The 19,550-nt window shown below is 46.4% G+C and overlaps 1 protein-coding gene across 1 annotated transcript in view; it reads left to right on the top strand.

Moving 5' to 3' along the window:
- The window catches only part of PLXNA4 (plexin A4), a 432,942-nt gene that overhangs the window by 381,798 nt on the left and 31,594 nt on the right, over positions 1 to 19,550 (top strand). Inside the window, exons 19-23 of the mRNA XM_075142680.1 lie at positions 3,528 to 3,762; positions 4,177 to 4,319; positions 7,302 to 7,570; positions 10,902 to 10,968; positions 13,162 to 13,308. Of these exons, the coding sequence (XP_074998781.1) occupies positions 3,528 to 3,762; positions 4,177 to 4,319; positions 7,302 to 7,570; positions 10,902 to 10,968; positions 13,162 to 13,308 (861 nt within the window). The remainder of the gene's footprint in view (positions 1 to 3,527; positions 3,763 to 4,176; positions 4,320 to 7,301; positions 7,571 to 10,901; positions 10,969 to 13,161; positions 13,309 to 19,550) is intronic.

A 19,550-nucleotide genomic window follows, 5' to 3' on the forward strand; every position in this document is an offset into this window, starting at 1 on the left:
CTGGGCTGGGAAATGTCTCCTGCAGCATGGCTGTTGCTTGGGTTGGTACAAAATGTATTCCCATGTATTCCCATATGAATGTCACTTTAATGGTCAGGATAATTGACAGGTAGCTCTCCCAGGTCCTCCTGCTGTTTCTGTGTGACCTTGAGTAAATTGCTGAACAAACCCTTTCCTGCAAAAGGTGGCCTAGATCTCAGAGGGGACCATGGGACTGAATCAACCATTGCAACACTGAAATTATTTCTAAGGGAAGGAACAATGAAAATGACACACATTGATGTCAACATGTTTTTGATCTAGTTCAGCTATCTTTTATACAATGACAGAGTTAAATATTCTTAATTAAATATTTTTCTATTTGAAAAAATAGAAAAGAACTAAAAGCAATGGTTAAAAAAGATTGACTAAAACTCAGAGGCAAGCTCTTTTCCAAGGAAAAGAAAGAGCCATGAGGAAGATCCATGAGTAACTATGTTGGAGAACGTCTGCAATGAAGAAGTGGAGTATTTGAAGGGTTGTTGGTATCTAATGTAGGCACTTGTATATGGAAAGTCACCCTGGGCTTTTTGTATAGTGGATGAAGAGATGGTGAAATATAGCAATTGAAGATCAGGGCACAATTCATCTCATCTAAGGTAGACACTTACATTTGGCCAAGGAAACTTGCACTAGGAAAGACACTACCAGAGTCAAGTTTTGCACAATGGGAACTACTGAAGTGCTACAGGTGGCCCCTAAGACTTTGCTGGAGAAAACTGGGCTCTGACATAGTGCCATTTAGAACAAATTCATGATTAATAGACTTAACAGGTGGCCAAACTGTTGTTTGGTAATATGGAGGGCTCATGTTCTGAAGGTATAAATAGCTTCCTCCAAAACCACTCAGTGGCCCAAAAAATAAAGTAGGGTTATATCTACATATTTGCTTGTTTTTTCTTTTAAATGCTTGCAATAGTACTGCAGCCTTGCAGGCTTTCTTCTTCAAGAGACAGATTCCCTCAGATCATGACAGTTTGATTCGTGGACTGTAAGACTTTCCCAGTGCAGGAAACCACCTTTAGAGAGGAATGCACTGGGGCTAACTTTGTTAGACACTTACCTCTAGGAGTCTAGATCCCCTTATAGTTAATGGAGAGAAATGGGAACTTCCACTGAATAAAACGTCTCATCCTAATGTCAAAACAGGTGTCAAAAGCAGCTCACAGAAATCACATACTGAAAGTGCTCCTTCTCTATATTGACTCTGAAAGCATGCTATAATGTCTAACCCAGATGTGCATGCCGAATGTTTGGTAAGAGGAATCCCACCCATGGAGATGGGCTGTTCTGCGAGCTTTGAGGATGGACCTGCACTGGGGATTGGGATGGGGTTGTTTGATTCTAGTCTGATACTCCTTCGGACTCATCGGACTGCAAAGGTTGGAGGAAAAGGGCCACTGTCAGAAACAGAAAATGAAATATAATGAATCTATTTATTGATTCACTGTGACAGGGAGGAAATTGTGCAAACTGGTGAGCAAATTTTGCTGGGAGGATTTGGGACAGTGGTCTAGGGCAAAAGGCAATAGCTCTCAGTGCTTAGATTAGCATGTGAGTTTGGCAGTTTGTCACCTTGGTCACCCTGAAACTCCTTTACCTGGTCAGATGAGCTTAGGTTTGGTTTCATTTCTCATTATGGACATTGTTAACTTTCTAGAGCCCACCCCAAAATGCTTAGGAGTATTCAGGGCATGAGAAGACCTTGTGGATGGAAATTAGATATTTCCAGACATTCACTTTTGCCCTGTCCAAGACATAAGGGTTACATCTAGGTGACTTTGGCCAGGACCTACTGAGGAACAGCCTACAGCTGGTGCTAGAGCAAAACAGACATCTTCTCAGAAGTTGTAACTAGGGCCAGAATAATTTCTAGGAGATGGTGGGGTCACAGAGATTCATGTCCCCAGCAAGGGCTGTGGTGGTGAGGAGCGAAAGCAGCTGGTAAACTTTTCATTAATTCATGACTCTCTGTTCCATAGTCTCTTCTGCTGGCTCCAACCCTTCCTCCTTGGGCCAGTTTCTTCCTCCTGTGACCTGGAGAGGAAACCCAAGTAGGTGCCTGAGCTGAGGCATAGGAGGCCTGGGATTAATGTGTATGCAAGCAGGCTGGAGACAGACTGATTAACTGAAAGACAGTGGGATGAAAGACAAGGCTAACCATCAGACTGGGATGTGGGAGATGTTTTCACTAGCTGCTGTGGGAGCTGGGAAGGTGAGGGAGAACTTCTCACAAAAGAGAAAGGTTCAATTACATGCTGCAATGGTCCCAGTTGCAGTGGGAGGGTGAAGCATGTAGCCCTGGGGTCTTGACTACATTTCTGCCTGGTAGCAAGATTTTGCACTTTGTGCAGGGCCTGCTGTGCCTCTCTGTGACACAGCTCAGCTGGGGAGAAGTAATGGGGCTCATCAACATGTCACGATCCTTCAAGATCTTTGCATGGCATCTTCCTAGCTTTATGTTGATCTATAACCAGTATTCCCCTACCACAGCACAGTCCTAGAAGCCTTCTTTTTATACCTCAAGCTACACAGCAATGCTTTTCCCCCTGCCACTAAAACTTATCCTACTCTACAAATAGCCTTGAACAACCTTGTAGTAGCCTTGAGCGAGTAGTTCCTTGTGGGATTACTGTTGGGAGTGCTGTTCGTGTTGTAAAAATGAGCTCCTAACAGACTTGCTTCAGCAGAGCATTTTGTTGGGCTTGCAGCAGTACCACCTGCAGCATTTCTTTCTGGCTGTTAAAAGCAAGGTCCTCGCACAGCAGCTTGTCCCAGGGGCTGGCAGCAGCCCTGGGAACCTCTAGGAGTGCATGGAGAGCAGAAAGCTGTGTTCAGCTCCCTGTCCCACTGGTGAGGATCTGCAGTCGTCCTGCCAATGTGTGGCTAGGAGGGCTGTAAAGAGCATTGACCAGACTCTGTGGATTTTGTGGGGTTTTTTTTTGCTATCCCAGTGGCTTCCCAGATACAGTTTTCTCCGTTTGAAGAGTCAAAAGCAAATTGTGACTCTGATTTCTACTTTCCTACTCTCCTGACTGCTGCTGTGCCAGCTGTGTGGGTCAGATGTCCCCTGTCCCATTATGAGGTTAGGACCCATCAGACCATACCCATGAGCTGTGTGTCCTGTGTGCATTTGGGGACTAAGTGTCATCAGGGCAGTCCAGCACAACATAGCTCTTTGGGACAAGGAATGGAAAACCCAGAATGAACCCCAAACTTCTATGTAGCCAGGACATTGGGACTAGTGAGATTTGTCTCACCAGAATTCCTTTGTTGTTTGGGTTCATGGTCACTCGACCAACAAAGGTGCTTCTACATGACATTTCAGGTGTTCTTTAGCCATTCTCTATCCACGTACTTCATGCTCTGTTTAACTTGGGAGACAAGAGGAGGTCATCATTCAGCCTTAGTCAGGGAGATGATGGTGTTTCTCTGTGTTCCAGCTTGTTCGGCAGTTTCAATGCAACTTTTTCCTGTCTTCCCTCTAGGCTCGTGTAGGAGGGATGGAGTTCTCCCCAGGGATGGTCTACATCTCTCCAGACAGCCCTCTCAGCTTGCCAGCTATTGTCAGCATTGCGGTGGCCGGTGGCCTGCTCATCATCTTTATCGTGGCTGTGTTGATTGCGTACAAGCGCAAATCCAGAGAAAGCGACCTCACCCTCAAGCGTCTGCAGATGCAGATGGACAACCTGGAGTCCAGGGTGGCACTGGAGTGCAAAGAAGGTAGGATGAGGAAGGAAGGCTGACACTGTCTCAGTGTTGGTAGAAGAGAGATCCAGTCACAAACCTTTGAGCCAAAATATCACCAAGGAACAGGAATGTTGAACCCTGTGGATCTGGCTCAAGCCTGGATCTAATCTGACTTTGCCTATTTTCCCTAAGTCCAGCCTTCCTCCACCCTGTCCAAGCTGTATTTGCTAACTCGTAGTCCAGGGAGAGCCTTGGCACGTGTCCCTGGGGAAAGGTTGTGTTGCAGGAAAGGTGACACTGCTGTTGTCCACCTTTTTTTTTCCTCTCCACATGATGTTTCTCCACTTGTACCTTAGTCACATGCACATGGGTCTGAGGGCTTTTCCCATCACAGTGAGGGAGATCTGGATTGTCATTGCTACATGAGTCCTTCCTTTTTTATGTCAGCCTTTGCAGAGCTACAGACAGATATTCATGAGCTGACAAGTGATCTGGATGGAGCCGGGATCCCCTTCCTCGATTACCGAACCTATACCATGAGGGTGCTTTTCCCTGGCATTGAAGATCATCCAGTCCTGAGGGATCTGGAGGTAAGAAATCAACATCTGCTTCTGGCTCCTCTCATGCCTCCCTATTCTGTCCTGAATGTAGGAGATGTATCAGTGGTGGGGATGTGATGGCTTACAGTGCTGTGTCCTACCAGGGACGAAACATTACCTCATTAAAAATCCATGTTGAAAGGGGAAGACGATTGCTGCTATCTTAAGCGTTAAATTCTGTTTGATCACTCATATATCTGGAAGAGTGTCATAGATCTATGTGCATGAGGTCTACTGTATTAAGCTCCTCCTTGGTCTTCATCCTGCTGGGGTTTGTTTTTCAGACTGAATTTATTAGTTAGAGATGTGCAGGGGCCAGGAAAAAAAGTTGTATGGCAGAGCAGCATAGCTGCCTGTGTCACTCCAGCTTTGCACAACACTGACACTACCGAGAAGTCTTTTTTCCTGGTAACGCCTATAGAAAATAACCTGCAAGTCACTGAAGGAGATTCAGCTTTGCTGTGCTCTGTGCTTTGCAGAGAAGTCAGAAAACCACAGCATCAGTCTGCCCATACCCTGCCCACATCTGCCTCCTCTACCCCAACTCTCCAGACCACAGCGGTGGGAGGACAGAGAGGTGTTGCCCAGCACTGTTGGGGTCTGCACGTAGCCTGCATTACCTCACTGGCGACAATGAGTTTGATGGGACCCCGGGTGAGGTCTGCCCATGTTGCAAAACTCCTTCAGGCTTTGGCAGATGGACAGGCTGTGCTCTAGGGATACCAGAGAAACAGCGGATACACCATGGCCAAGGCCAGGGAGGTCGTTGGCTGAGTTCTCTGCAAAGTCTTTGGCAAGCTCTCAGCTTCAGAGAGACTTTGGCATGGGCTGGTGAGATTGCTGGAGGCCAAGACTGGGGTTAGTTGGCAGAGAGGAGGAACAGGCGCTGGTGCAGGCAATACCGTGCTTGGTTGGTTGTTTAATCAGAGGTGCCTGCTTGTCTTTGCTCCTTCCCTTCAGGAGAGTCAAAATTTATCAAAATATATAGAATCATAGAATAGAATCATAGAATTCTGGAAAGAATGGAAAGAACCATTAAAAAAACCCTGATCTGTCAGCAACGGGGACTTGTGGGATTGGGAAGGAGGCTGAATTACACATTGATTACTGATTCGCCTTTGGGGTGCAGGTAGAGTGGCCTCGAGCTGCTTTCCCTCAGGAAGAGTAGCTCAGCAGCTTCAACAAATGAGCACAAGAGACAAGGGGTGATGAATCTCTCTCTCACATATGTATACACACACACACACACACTTTCATCATACCCACAGCCAATTACAATCCCTATATTCATTAACCTCAGCCAGCTGACCACAGAATAGCATCTGACCCCTACAGAGGTTTTAGCATGGATGCTCCCACATGCAGATACATACAGAGAGACACAGAGCGAATGTTTCAATCTGCCAACTTTGATCTCTTCTTCCTTTCATTTCATTCATCCTTTTTTTTTCCCCCTTAATCCTCTGTAAAGCTTCAACAGCTCTTTCAGTGACAACATCTTTGGCTACCAACATATCAGGGAAGGCAGTTCCCATTCTGCTCCCTTCTCTGTAGCACCTAGGAGTTGCTATTTATTGCAAAAGGTCCCAGCGTAGATCCCGCAGTGAGCAGGTCTTACTTATTTCCAGTTCATTTGCTAATTAACTGCTTGCAGATGCAGTACAAAATACTTGTCTTGTTATTTTTTTAAGTCTCCATAATAACCCAGGGATAGACAATATTAAATGTTCACGCAAGTGAGTTAAAAATAATTATTGGTGGGATGGGTGGTAGTAGTTGGTTGGTTGGTTGTCTCAAGCTATTTACTAAGTAATTTATTTGCTGTATGCAAAAAGAGTTAAGAGCTCTAATTTCCAGAATGAAAAAGTAATGAGTCTTTAAGGGGCCTTGCATTACTTGGTTGCTTAAGCGTGCCAACTTCTTTTGGATTAAGATGCCAAATCTGGTTGGTTATTAATACATACATGCCTCAGTGACATGTGTTGCTCTGTGTTGAGACCCTCCTGCTTCCAGGGAAGCTTTTTCAATGGCTGGAACAGCTTCAGCAACATGGAGAAATGAGTTTGAGGTTCTCTATTTAGGCTCCATTTTCATCTAGAGCCAGAAGGTCTGGAAAGGGTAAAACCCACTGTAAACTGTGGAGTCCAGGGTCCAGTGTTGAGATCCTAAATTGTTCTATATAAAAACTAGTTCACCAGCCTCTCACAGCTAAGAAATATATTAGAGGCTTATCAGCCTCTCTGTCTCCAAACCATCTCGCCTCCCAAGCTCAGGGGTCCTACTGCAGTGGGACCTCTAAGACAGGTTCCAACTCAGGGTGTCCTCTCACACCTTTATCTATGTAGTTCTTCAAACCAAGGCCCATCTGCATGCTCACCATCTCAGCCACTGCCTCACTGCATCTCTTCATTTCCTCAAAACCTGACCCCAGGCTTTCTTCCCCATTCACTTTCTTGCTGCCTCTCTCAGCTTCATAAAGCTGAACCCCAAATCTCTGTAAGCAGGTTTCTTGCAGGGATGAAAAAGAGGTGTTTGGTGGAGATAGATAGAGTGAGACTTCAGTATGACTACAATAAAAATACAATAGGGTATGGTACCACACCAGGCATTAGCAATCTCTTTTTGACTCAGGGTTGGAAAGTAATCATCTGGCTGTGGCTAGGAGGTCTCTCAGGCTTCCTAATTATCAGATGATGCGCGGACTCTCTTCCTTTTTACAGGACTATCCTGTGATGCAGAAAGAAGGACTCACCTGCCTGCTAGATGCAAGAATTTTTTTTAATTGTTTCTGCTGTTTGAAGCACCTTTTCTTTTCCCTGTCTCAGAACTGACTTCTGCTTGCTGTCGAAGTGTATAGCTAGAGGAGCTGGAGGCATGAGGGCAGAGAGGTAGCAAAGGGTGTGTGACCCATTTAGGAGAGGTCTCACAGCAGGCAGTGACTGAAAGGTATAAACTCCTTTTCTTCTTATGCAGGTCCCTGGCTATAGGCAGGAACGGGTGGAGAAAGGCCTGAAGCTCTTTGCCCAGCTCATCAACAACAAGATTTTCCTGCTGTCCTTCATCCGCACGCTGGAGTCCCAGCGCAGCTTCTCCATGCGGGACCGTGGTAATGTGGCCTCGCTGATCATGACGGTGCTGCAGAGCAAGCTAGAGTACGCTACTGATGTCCTCAAACAGCTCTTGGCCGACCTCATAGACAAAAACTTGGAGAGCAAGAACCACCCCAAGCTGCTGCTCCGGAGGTAAGGATGCCTGGGGCTGGAGTGAGCCGGGCTGGGCAGCCTGTGTCCCACTGTCTAACGAGCATGCTGGTCATCTTTGGAGGAAAGGGACAAATTTGCTTGATTTTTGTTTGTGCAGAGGGTGTGAAATCAGGGTGGTATACAGCCACAGTTCACGTGACCCCGTAGGGCTGGCATGAAGCTGTTTGCAGAGAGGGGTGAATAAGGAAAGTAGGGCTGAATGAAGATTGAATCGCTCTCCCTTTCTGGTTTCCTGCTCATTTAAGACTTCCTGACAGAGCATTCCTTTCAGCAAGTGTGTCTGTAGATTTTGCTCCATCTCCTCCATAACCAAAAAGCAGTCAGTGATTAAAAGTTACAGAACTGAACTACTTCTGGATTTTAACATAGATCTTCCAGAAAGCTTTGTAAGGGCAGCAAGAGCCCATGCCTCCTAATCCTTGTTTTGGACTCCTTCTGTGCTTAAGACGTTCATTTATGGTTATGTTTCCTTTTAACATGAAAACTCCCATTGCACTGTGTAGGACCTATAAGTATGTCACATAGAACAGGCTGTATTATAACCCTGGTAAGTAAGAAAGACAGCTGCTGCCTTCTCCTGCCTGGGACATGGACTTCCCTGCTGTGTTTCTTGTTCATGAGTTAACTGTAGACACATGGAGGGTCTTCTTCAGCTGCATTGTGGGATCTTCTGTCTCTCCCTGAGCATTGGCACTGGGAGCTTGTTGAAGCGAGTAGCAGAGATGAGCAAGACAAGAGAACTGGTTTCGTATCAGGCACAAGTTTAGGTTGGTGCTTCTTGGCCAAGTCTCAGGTTTAACCACGAGGGTTGAATGGGAACCCCCAAATTAGAAATCTACTGCTTTGTAATTAATGTGCTTTCCCTGCCTAGGGAAATTCTGCCTCTTCTCCCTTTAGGATCATATTCATCCCCTTTTCAAGGTCTGAACCAACCTTGATTCAAGCAGGACCCTAAGTAAAATCAGGGGGAGTCTACTGGAGATGGATGGCCTTTGCCACTGCTCAGAGCCAACTTTGAGGAGCCCTCAGCTGATTGCGATGGACAGCTTGGGCAGGGAAGAGATCTGTGTTGCCTGTTGGCAAGGTTTTCATCTGGCACACAGCCCACTATGGAGAACCAGCAAAAAAAGGAGGAGAAGGCACATCCTGGCATTCAGGGCAGCAAAGCCAGCGGCAGAGGCTGGACTTTGCTTTGGTGTCTGTTGACTCCCTGATGCGATTCAAGCCCTACAGCCTGGCTGGTGACCTCCCTTCAACTGTCCTCAGGCTTCCTCTCTGTGCTTCTCCTCTGATGCTGGATGGCACTGCCTCCTTCCAACTGTCTCCTCCCTTCATTTTCTCCTTTTTCTTCCCCTCTTTATCTTCCCTGGTTTTTCATTCCTATCTTGTCCTGAGCACCCCATCTTCCCTCTTTCTCCTTCTTCCAGCTATTTTCTAACTCTAGTCCTTTGTTGGAAATGAAATGTGGCCTTTGGAAGGAGAACTAGTGAACAAAGAAGGCACCTCCATGGGTTCCAAGCTCTGAAAACACAAGGAGAAGTCAGAGATGTGGTTTGTGCTCCGAGATGGAGGTCCTGCACTGAGCAGCACCAGGACAGAGTCTACCGATGAACATGCGAATAGCTCACTGCCTTGGGATTCAGATGCTGGTGTGAGGTCCCCAGACAATTATTCGGAGCAGCTGGATTCAACTTGATGCTTCCCCTCCCTCCCTGTGACTCTGTGGATGGAAGGGAATCTTCCAACACCTTTCTGCAGTGTTGGTTTTGGGGGCATTTGACAGGAGGAAGGAGCTGGCTGGAATGATTTTCCCACCTCGCCTGTGTCCAGTTCATCCCACGTAATATCTACAGCCTCAGAGAGATCAAAGTCGTCAGGGCAGAGAGCAGCAGATGGGATTTAAGTTCTTTTTCTCATGATAATGCTAAGTTTGCACCATGTGATGGGTCCCAGGTGTCACACCAGGGAGCGTCGGAAAGAGCACTCTTCTGCATGGCATTCCCTGCGAGGAGCTCAGACCATGATAAGCATGGGGATTGCTGGAATTGAATATCATACCATGACCGATGGAGGACAGCAGCTAGGTGACGTTGACTGAGGGGAATAAAGGGCAAACAGGCTGGTTTGGACAGAGGCAGTCTCTAGGCAGAGAGACAGCAGTGATCACTGTAGACAAAGGAAATACAACATTAATCTGGTAGCAAACTGGGACCATATCACCTCTTTCTCTGGTTGCAGAGGCAAGAGAAGAGGAGCAACAACAAACACCCCTATTATCACTTCTTCCCCCACCATCCTCACCATCTAAGCGAGATGTGCCCGTGAGAACAGAGAAATCCCTATGGACACCAGGCTAAAGATCAACTGTGTTTAGCTTGGGAAAGGACCGTCACTTACTCTGTGTTGGTGTAACAGGACCTGTTTTCAGGCAAGGTCGCTGGCTGGTTCCAAGCATACAGCTCCAGTGATGCAAACCCTTCTCCTTGCAAGTCCTATGCTCCAGAGGAAGATCAACTTTATGCTGAAGGACTAGGAAACCTAAAAAGCAAGCTGCAGCCCTAAGTGAGAACCCCTGGGTGGCTTGGACAAGGAAGACCCACTTTAATTCATCCAGGCAGGGACTTTTGCTTTCTTCTTGAGCAACACCAGTGCATGTACTGGAGCCAACACAGATTTATCCAGTGCTCCTGGTGTCCAAACCACTTTTACAGGTCTGAGTCAGTCCTTCTGTAGGAAAAGTTCACTCTAAAGACTTGAGATGGATTTTTGTCTGATTGAGGACAGAGCCTTCAAGGGCAACAGGATGAGCTCTGTGAATGCACCACAGTGACACATTGAGGAGTATAATCACTCCCAAATGCCAGGGAGATAATTAGTGCCAGATAACTATTCTCTGGTGATTTAGATCTGTCTGTCTTAAGTATTTATATAGCCTACTTGTCATATGGCCTTACTCTGAGCTCCTTATATTTGATGGATTTATTCTTCCTGAGCACCTCTGAGAAGGTTCCCTCAAATGTTGTCATCTCCATTTCATTGATGGAGAAACTGAGAAATAGACGTATGGGGACTTCCCTAGTCACAGGAGAATCAACAGAGCAGTAAAGATTTGCCTGAAGGTTTCCTAAATCCAAAGCTAAAACAGAGAGCCTAGGATACGCTTAATCCTGATGGTGTCATGCCAGACTTTCCAAGGGACTCGGAGATCTGTGCAGTAAGATGGACAAAGCCAATCTTTTGACTAGCTCTTTGATATGACCAGCATAACTAACCCATTTCCAATTTGCTTTTTCTTCTGGGCTGATTTTAGGACAGAGTCTGTGGCTGAGAAAATGCTCACCAACTGGTTCACCTTCCTTCTGTACAAGTTCCTCAAGGTAAGAGGAGCAGCATGCCTGGATGAACAGCTGCTTTAATGTATTTCTTCTTGGCAAGGTTTAGTTGGGGCAAAGAATTCCCAGGTATAAAGGAAAAGGCTTTTTTTCTCAGGAGAGATCTCACTGCCTAATGGGAGTAGGCCATTTTCTGATCCAGGGAGGACAAAGAGGGACAGTTTGTTACAGAGGCAGCCTGTTGGTTTTACTCCTACAGAGGTGGGATCTAAGGGTCAGTGCTGAAACATGGAGGATTTCAGAGCCTGGCGGAGACCTGTATTGAAAATGCTCTCCTTTTACTAGCAGACTCAGATCTCCATCACGTGATGACCCATATTTTCAATGTATAGTGGTTGGACATCTCCTACCACCCCAGTTCAGAGGCAGTACTGAGGCCCAGTGCCTCCATCATTCCTAGTGCCTCCATCATACTTACCCTGCTTTACCCATACCATAACCAGATCCCCGCTTAGTTTAATTTAGGGTCGAGCCCAAGCTCTTCTTGGCATAAGGCTGCCTCAAGCCTGCCCTGGGCATGGCCATACACCCTCTGAGTACGGAGGGCTGGACTCAATACTGCTGCATCCAGAGCCCAGCAGGGGCTGAGGCTGTTGCTGCTTTGTATCCCTGTGGGAGATAGCATAGGCTTTGCAAGATGCTCATCAGCAAAACAATGAAAAGACTTGAGACACCCCCTAAGCCCTCTCATTCCTCCTGGAGGGCTTCCTTGGGGTGGTGTGTAGTAAAAAAAAAGAGGCTTTCAGCCTTTGAGACCTGCCACTGACTGTTGGGTGATGGCAGTTTCCTCCTGGGGACCCACACTGAGCCTCAAGCATGCTAATTGTCAAGGCACCAAACTCAGAGCCAGCCTTTTTGGAAGGAGCTGGGCTCTGCACCTCTCCCCGCTCCCAATGCAGTTGTTAGATATCCTTACACCTTACAGCCCCGTTTGGACAGAATAGCCACCCTCTGCCTGGCAATTCAAGGCTTTGCAAATCAATCCCATTCCCCTGAGCCTTCCCCAGGCACAACCAGTCCAAGGATTGTTGTGGTTTAACCAACACATGGGAAAGTTTTGAAGGTCCCTGGAAGGTAATTTCAGTGACTTCAGTATCAGATTCCTGCTTTCAGCTGAAAGGAAAGGATATAAGGAGGTGACTCTCTAAAGAGCTGCTTTTATAATAGGCTTTTTTCACCCCACTCAGCTACTTGTCTTCTTGCCTTAGCCTGAACAGAGGCCTGATAAGGGCAAGAGACAGACACACAGAAGCAATATGCTGCTGGCAGATAAGCTAATTAGGTGAGAGACAGGTGTAGGAACTGAGAAAGGGGCCACTTTGCTTCAGATTATTAACTTGTTTTTGCTGGGATTTACACCAGAGGAAAATGACCTTGCTCATTGAGTTGGGACACACTGCAAGAGGAGAGGGCAAGGTGGGGAGGAGGAGAGGACGGATGGAGAGACGAAGGGGAAGGGAAGCAATAGAAGAAAGCACGAGGAGGGGTGCATGGCAGCAAGTGTGCAGAGGGAGGGCAGCAAGGGAGGAGAGGTGAGGAAAAGCATGGGGAGGAGTGCAGTGAGTGCAAACGATGGGAAGGAGAAGTTAGGGGGAGGTGTGCTTTGCTGGCCCTGCTTGTGGGCTGCTTTTTGCTGTCCTGTGCTGGGCCCCACAGATCCGACATCACCCATGCAACCCTACAGATCCAGGGGCACATCTTCCCCCAGGTCATGGAGCTGCTCCTGCCTGAGCATCCCTATTTGCCTCCAGCATGGGAGTGCTCAGGGAGACTGTGGACTCTACCCAGACACCCAGGAAGGGGTACCAGCAGTCCATCTCCCTTTCAGACCTGTCTCCAGGTCCTCTGGGACCCATCTCACCACCTGCTCCAGTGCAAAGCTCTGGCCTGGTGGCAATCACTTGAACAGCTCCTACTAGGCTCTGCTAGCCCCAACATTGCCAGGGAGCACTGACACCTTTGTCCCATGACAGGACGCTCAAGATGGCTGGTTGCACTCTGTGGAAGTGGAGGGTCACCTCTATTCCCGGGCTGTATGGAATAAACTGATTCCCACTGATGCATCTGTCGCGAGTGGTTGGGGATGGCAAGACGAGGCAGTCATTGAGATGCTATGTAGGTTGGGTTGACATCCCTGCTCCATGTGTTTCACCTCATGGTTGTCTCTCACCCCTGCAGGAGTGTGCTGGTGAACCTCTGTTCTCCCTTTTCTGTGCCATCAAGCAGCAGATGGAAAAGGGTCCCATCGACTCGATCACTGGGGAGGCCCGGTACTCGCTGAGTGAGGACAAGCTTATCCGACAGCAGATTGATTACAAGACGCTGGTAAGTGCTCTGAGCACACCTTCCTATGGGCTTGTCCAGCCTCTTCTAGCAAAAGGGGATTTAGAGAAAAGAAGGCAGTGATGGGCATGTTGACTCTCTGGGACAATTTATTCTTGCAACCCAGCAGGGTAACCCTGCTGAAGACTGACTAGTCACATCCCCTAACACAGCAAGGTTTGTGGCTGAAGCATCTGCTCGCAAAGCGCCTTTGCAAAGATGGCTGCTTCCAGGTTACTTCCATTGTGCCCTGCCCCATGCCCAGAGCATCTTCAGCTCCCCAAAGGCATTGTCTGTTCTCTGAAAGCATCTGCACTCATTGCAGGGTAGGCTGACAGTGCCAATCCTTTACCATTACTTGGATTAGGTGAGGTCCGGGAGCATTGGAAGACAAGTGTGAACCTTGTGTCATGAATATGCCTGTGAATGTGAAGACAACAGATATGGACAATTTACTCTGTTCTGTTGGACAAAATACTTCCTAGCATTTACCCCTTTTTCCTGGAGTGATGCCCACCCTTCCAACATCCCTCTGAGTTGTAAGTCAAAGGTAACAGTCTTCCTACAGCAGAAAGGTGGAGTTGTCACTGCAAGTTGTCACCACCCTGACCTCTTCCCTGGGAGGAGTGTCATGTCCATGGTGGGGTTTCTTCGTCCTTACTCTTGGGACCACCTGGGGGTATTTTGATCCCCCCTCTCCCCATCACCTCCTCCCTCTCCCTGGTCCCCAGCGCCAGTGGCAGAGCTGCCCAGCACCCAGCCTGGGCCCACGAAGATCTGGTGTTTGCTGGGCAGTGCCTGCCCGGGGCGGCAGCCCTTGGCCATGCGGGGTGTCCCAGAGCTGAGCTCAGGCAGGTCGGGCACAAGTCCTTGGCCACGGGACACTTGTGATCACAGGGACACCCAGCTCAGGGCACGGCAAGCCCAGAGACATTCTGAGACCTTGTGGTGGTGTGTCAGAGAAAAGCCCATGGCATTCTGCAGATGGCAGCCAAAATAGTTTTTATGAAGCTATATTGCAAGGATCTTCTCTAGAATAATCCTCATGAGAGAAAAAAAAAAAATATCTGTTTCTCCAATGAAGATTTCAGCATCAAGGAATATGTTAGAGGTACACAGTGGAGAGAGCTATTAGGTCTTCTCTAGAGCTAATGCAGCCATTCCTCTTGAGCACGCACAAGTCAAAGAAAAATGAACTTGATTTAAAGATTTCAAGGGAAAGAAAATTAATCCCTGTCACTGAGTCATTTGCTTCAAAATGTAATTGTCTGCATGGTGAAAGATATACAATGCATATGTCCAGCTTTAGCTTCTACTCTGAGATTACACCCTTTTCCCACTTGATTAAAGAGCATCAATTAAAGAGTATTAGATATCTCTTCTTAGTGTGTTTGTGGGCCTTCACTTTTTCCTGGATACACTAAATCCACTGAGCTTTTAAGTCTCTGTGGGCTGAAGAACACTTTCCAAGTCTTCAATGATCCTTCAATGATCTTTATTTCTCATGTCTTTGTCCTCAGAAAACCCCAACCCCAAATTTTAGGATGGTCAGAAGATGCTCTGAACTTATCAGATTACTTTATTTGCACCTTCAATTGAGGGACATTCATCTCACTTAACTTTAGCTAGCTTTGAGGGCTGTCTCCAGTCGATGTTAGATCCTTGACCTGTCTTAGATCTTAGCTCAGATGGACTGACGCTAGAAATGCCTGCTTTTCATCAGTAACTACAGACAGTCTAGAACTGAGCTTTGACTGAATCCAAGTCTGATGAGGGGGCAGACTTTATTCTTAAATAAGACCACAATTTTATTTTGCATATTAAAAACGTGACTTTCCTATTAAATCAGCAGCGTAGTGTTGCTTTTCTGTTACGTGTGGCTGTCTAGCAATTTGGAGGCCTGATCTCACATGGAGAGAGTGAGCAAAAGGAAGAAAAACGCAGACACAGAGTGATCACTTTCACCAAAGGAAATCCCTCCGATCCTTTTAGGCTTGATATAAAGCAGCCAGCAAAGGATAATAATTATACATCGGCTGAACAAAGCTCTCCTCCATTCGCTTTGTGTCATTTGATGTTAATCAGCTCTTCCTCTTACATCTCAAGAGCAGACAAATATATCCCGATAGGAATCTCAGCAGATTTAGAGATCGACTTTGGTGAAGGAGATTAAGAAGGAGCAGAATGTGAATAGGATTGTTCTTCCTTTCTGTTTCTCTTTATATCTGTTTTATTTTGTCCTTCCTCTACCTTCCTTAAGCAGTCTGTCATCTTTTATTAAAAACATATAGTAATGAAGTAAAGCAAGAACTGATTCAGTATTTGTAATATATTTGTAATAATTTGTAATATTGAGGAATTCCCTCAATATCTGCTGCTCTCTAACAAATGCACCTGGTCACCACTGTGAGTTTGCAGTGTGTGTGGCTAAAATCCATTGGGTTGTTCACGTTTCATGAGTGCTAGATGACTGCTTGACTGAGTTAAATCACAATTCCAGCAGCATGGCACATTGAAACAGGCTGTTTATTGTCATTATTCCAGGAAGACAAGGCCAGGGCTTCTTTTGGAAGGCATTTATTCTTTAGCCTTCATTAATCATGACCAAATATTTTAAGTCATGGCTTCAAATATGGTTTGAGTGAAAAGCAGATCCAAAGGAACTGACTTACCCAGGGAGAAAAAAGAAGACAGAGCACTTTCAGACATCTGGAATTACTGATTTTACAATACACATCTCATTCACTAAATTTAGATTGTTTCAGTCTGATTTCTCTCAAACCAGATAGCTCTGATTTGCTGTCTGCCAGGTCCTACAGTTCTCCAAGGAAGCAGCCCTCAGTGCCCTAGGGTCTTGTAAGTACAATTTCTGTACTTAGAAGGGATTTTTCAGTCCAGGAGAAACTAAGCAAGTTACAGATGTGATTTGCTAGAATAAATGTGTTGCAGCTAAACAGTAGGTTTTCTCCTTACTTCTCCTCAGAGAAACATCCTCTTGTGTTAATGTCTTCGCTAGCAGTCAGTGCTCATCATCTCTGGTCTGCAGTGTTATTAAAAACCCAGCTAGATTATTCCATCTATGAAAGACAGGAATATCTCACCCTAACTGCCATCTGCCTTTGCCAGAATCCACGATTTTTTAACTATTCACCAAACCAGACTACAGATGCAAAAACCTCACTCCCTACTGTCACTGCTCCCCTGTCACTGGGACATGAAAGACCATCCATCTCCTGCGTCAGCTTCATTTCTATTGATACAAATAATGCAGGGGAGCAAAGACCTCGATGTGTGTCAGAAGCTGTCAATATTGTCTAATTAGTGCTTGGGGGTGGTAGGCGGGAGCTGCCCAGTACATCCTGAGCAGTGGCACACTCTGTGTGCTCCCTGCACACCTCAACAGCTCCAGTGCTGAGAGCCTAATCGGATCATCTCTCCTGACAACATATTCCAGATGGATAAAGACACTTTGAGCTGCCTTTGGTTAAGGCTTTTCAGGGAATTTTGGTGGCAGGGAGGAAGCCTCCATTGAGATATAAGAAGGCTGTCCCATACTTGACCTTTTTGGGAGTCTTTCTCCTCCTGCTCACTGCCAAGCCTCACTGTGTGCTAGCCCCCTTGGACCTTCCTTAGCCCAATCTAGAAGGGAGAGAAAGATGTCTATCCCCGGGACAGAAACTGTAGTGATGTCCTGGTCTCAGGGCAGACTCAAACACTGCAGAGAACTCAGAGCCAGGGTAATCACAAACCGTGCCTTTATTATTTCAATGCCAGTAATCCATAGTGGAGATCAGGGCTTAGCTGCTAAGCATTGCATGTACATATACACTTAGAGACAGCTCATGGCTGGAAGGGCTGGCAGACAAAAAAAGCCCAAGGATATAGAAAAAGGTCAATAAACACAAATCCAGTGAGATGACATGCCCCAAGGTCATACATAGTCAGTGGGAGAGCAGGGCTCAGAGATTACTACTCCACTTGCTGCCAGTCCCGTACTTTTTCATGTTGACCCCACAACTGGCATCGTCCTTATGCTGACACAGACCTCAATGCATGACAGAACAGTGGTGCCAAGTTCTGGTGTCCTTTCAGTGGCAAAACATTCAGCATCTCCTTGAGTGACACTGAAGTCTTCTCTCCCCTTCATCCACCTTGCTAGCTCTGCCCCATAAGGTTCAAAGGCAGATAGCGGGTGATGGAGCAGTAACAGTGAATGCATTCAGGAGATCAACATCACAAAGCTTCCCTCAAACTGACTAATCATGCAGGAATACAACACAGACTATCTCAGGGGTCTCTTCCCCACCAGTTGATGTCAAAGATTGTGTTGACATAGCTGAGAAGCGCTGCAGGAGCAATGGGATTAGTTTTCTGTCTTATATTGGTTGTTATGAGGACAGCCCTGGGTGAAGCAGAGGGCAAACCTTACTCTTCCAGTGAGATTGGAACATCTGAACTCTGCTAAATGGATAAAGCCAATGCTTAGATTTTTTCTCCTGGTCACCTTCTACCAGGGACAATCTATAGAAAGCTGGGGGGACTTGGCAGGATTCATACTGAAGTGGTCGGAATCTCTCTCTCCGTTGCAAACACCTTATTATGATTAGGAGCTTCAGTCTGTTGGATGAGGAGCAGAGATTTTCAACCTGTGGTTGATTGAAATCAATAACTTCTATAAGGTCCATGACAATCTCCAAAGAAGAGCCATTTATGCAATACACAGGTGCATCCTGCAAAATTCCTGAAGTCTTTGTACTGAGAAAATATTAGTGCTCCACAAGAGAACAGTTGGAAAACACCAACTGAGAGCTGATGTGAAACCTGGGGCATATATGTCAAAGCCACTGTGCGCTGGGAAGGGTGTTGGTTTCTATAAGCAATGCTTGAATCCCCTAAAATGTTGAAAGGAGCCTCTTGACTGTCATTGAAATGAACACGCTGAAATTCAGGGGTTTACAGGTACTACCAGCTGCCCCATCTATGCTTGAGACCACTAAGAGCAAACTTCTCTCTGCACAGCTCTTTGAAATATTGCCTTCCCTGCTCCTTCTTCTTCCAACTGAGCTGGAAGAAAGGAGAGCAAGGACTACTGTAGTCAGGGCATGAATGATCGTGGCTCACCCAGGCAGAGTTTTTCTGCCATCTTCCAAAGTTGGCACCCTATGAAATTCAAGAGCAACCAAGTTATAAGAGCAAATCACCTTCGTCAGCTTCCAGCTGGATAATGGTCCACATTGCACGGTGGGTTTGGTGCAGTGGGTACTGGTCAGCACCTGCAGGAGATATTGGCCATTCTGGACCAGCAGCTAGATGCCTGGCAGGGTAGCCCAGATTATTTTAAAGAGCACTAAGTGCCTTCATGTGGGGAACTGAACTGAACCTCAGGTGTTTGCATCAGAGATGAGTAACACCACACAGCTTGCTCTGACTGACATCAGCTCAGTTCGCCTCAGCTGAGCGATCTTTCTCAGATCACTGAGAAAGACTTGCAGAGTAACTTGGTCTCCAGAACCATGTGTGACCCCCATAGCACTCTCAAAGGAGCTGTCCTAGCCTGCCATCACTGCTTCATTTCCCTACAGATGTGCAATAGGAGGGGGGCAACTAATAACCTCAACACTGGATGCATTTCAACAGTGCTTTTTATGTATAGTTCTGTGATCCTTTGAGATGAAAGATGCAGCAGAACTGTAAATCTGTGCCATTGTTATTATTATCTGAATTGATGCTTCTTCAATACTCCTGGAAGTGACATATAAATAATAGCATTATGATCTAATCAATACCTCATATTTACATCTCCCCTTTCATCCAGAAAGATCACAGAGCTCTTTGTAAGCAATAACTTCACAAAGTCCCTCTTAGTTGAGCATAACAGCACCAAAGGGAACCCGGTGAGCCAATATATAATTATACTGATACGATTTCACCCAGTTTCAAGCCACTTTGAGATCCCACTGCATCTTAATAGGTTAAGATGGAAAGTGATGGAAAGTCCAGTACTTATTGCATACTACAGAAGAGAATTTACAGTCAAGGTAGAATTTGTCTAAGGTATCAAAACTAACATGTCTGCACTTGTAAAAGTGGCACGGGAACATTTAATGACCGTATATAGCCAGGAGCATTACTGAACACTCCTTCCAAGTGCAAAGGTGTGCTAAGTTCATAAAAGTTTATACACTTCACACTCCTGTAACCAGGAGAGAGCAGAATGCTCGGTATAGACATGGCCAAGTGGGCAG

This window comes from Calonectris borealis, chromosome 1 (genome assembly GCF_964195595.1).
Source record: "Calonectris borealis chromosome 1, bCalBor7.hap1.2, whole genome shotgun sequence".
Lineage (NCBI taxonomy): Eukaryota > Metazoa > Chordata > Aves > Procellariiformes > Procellariidae > Calonectris > Calonectris borealis.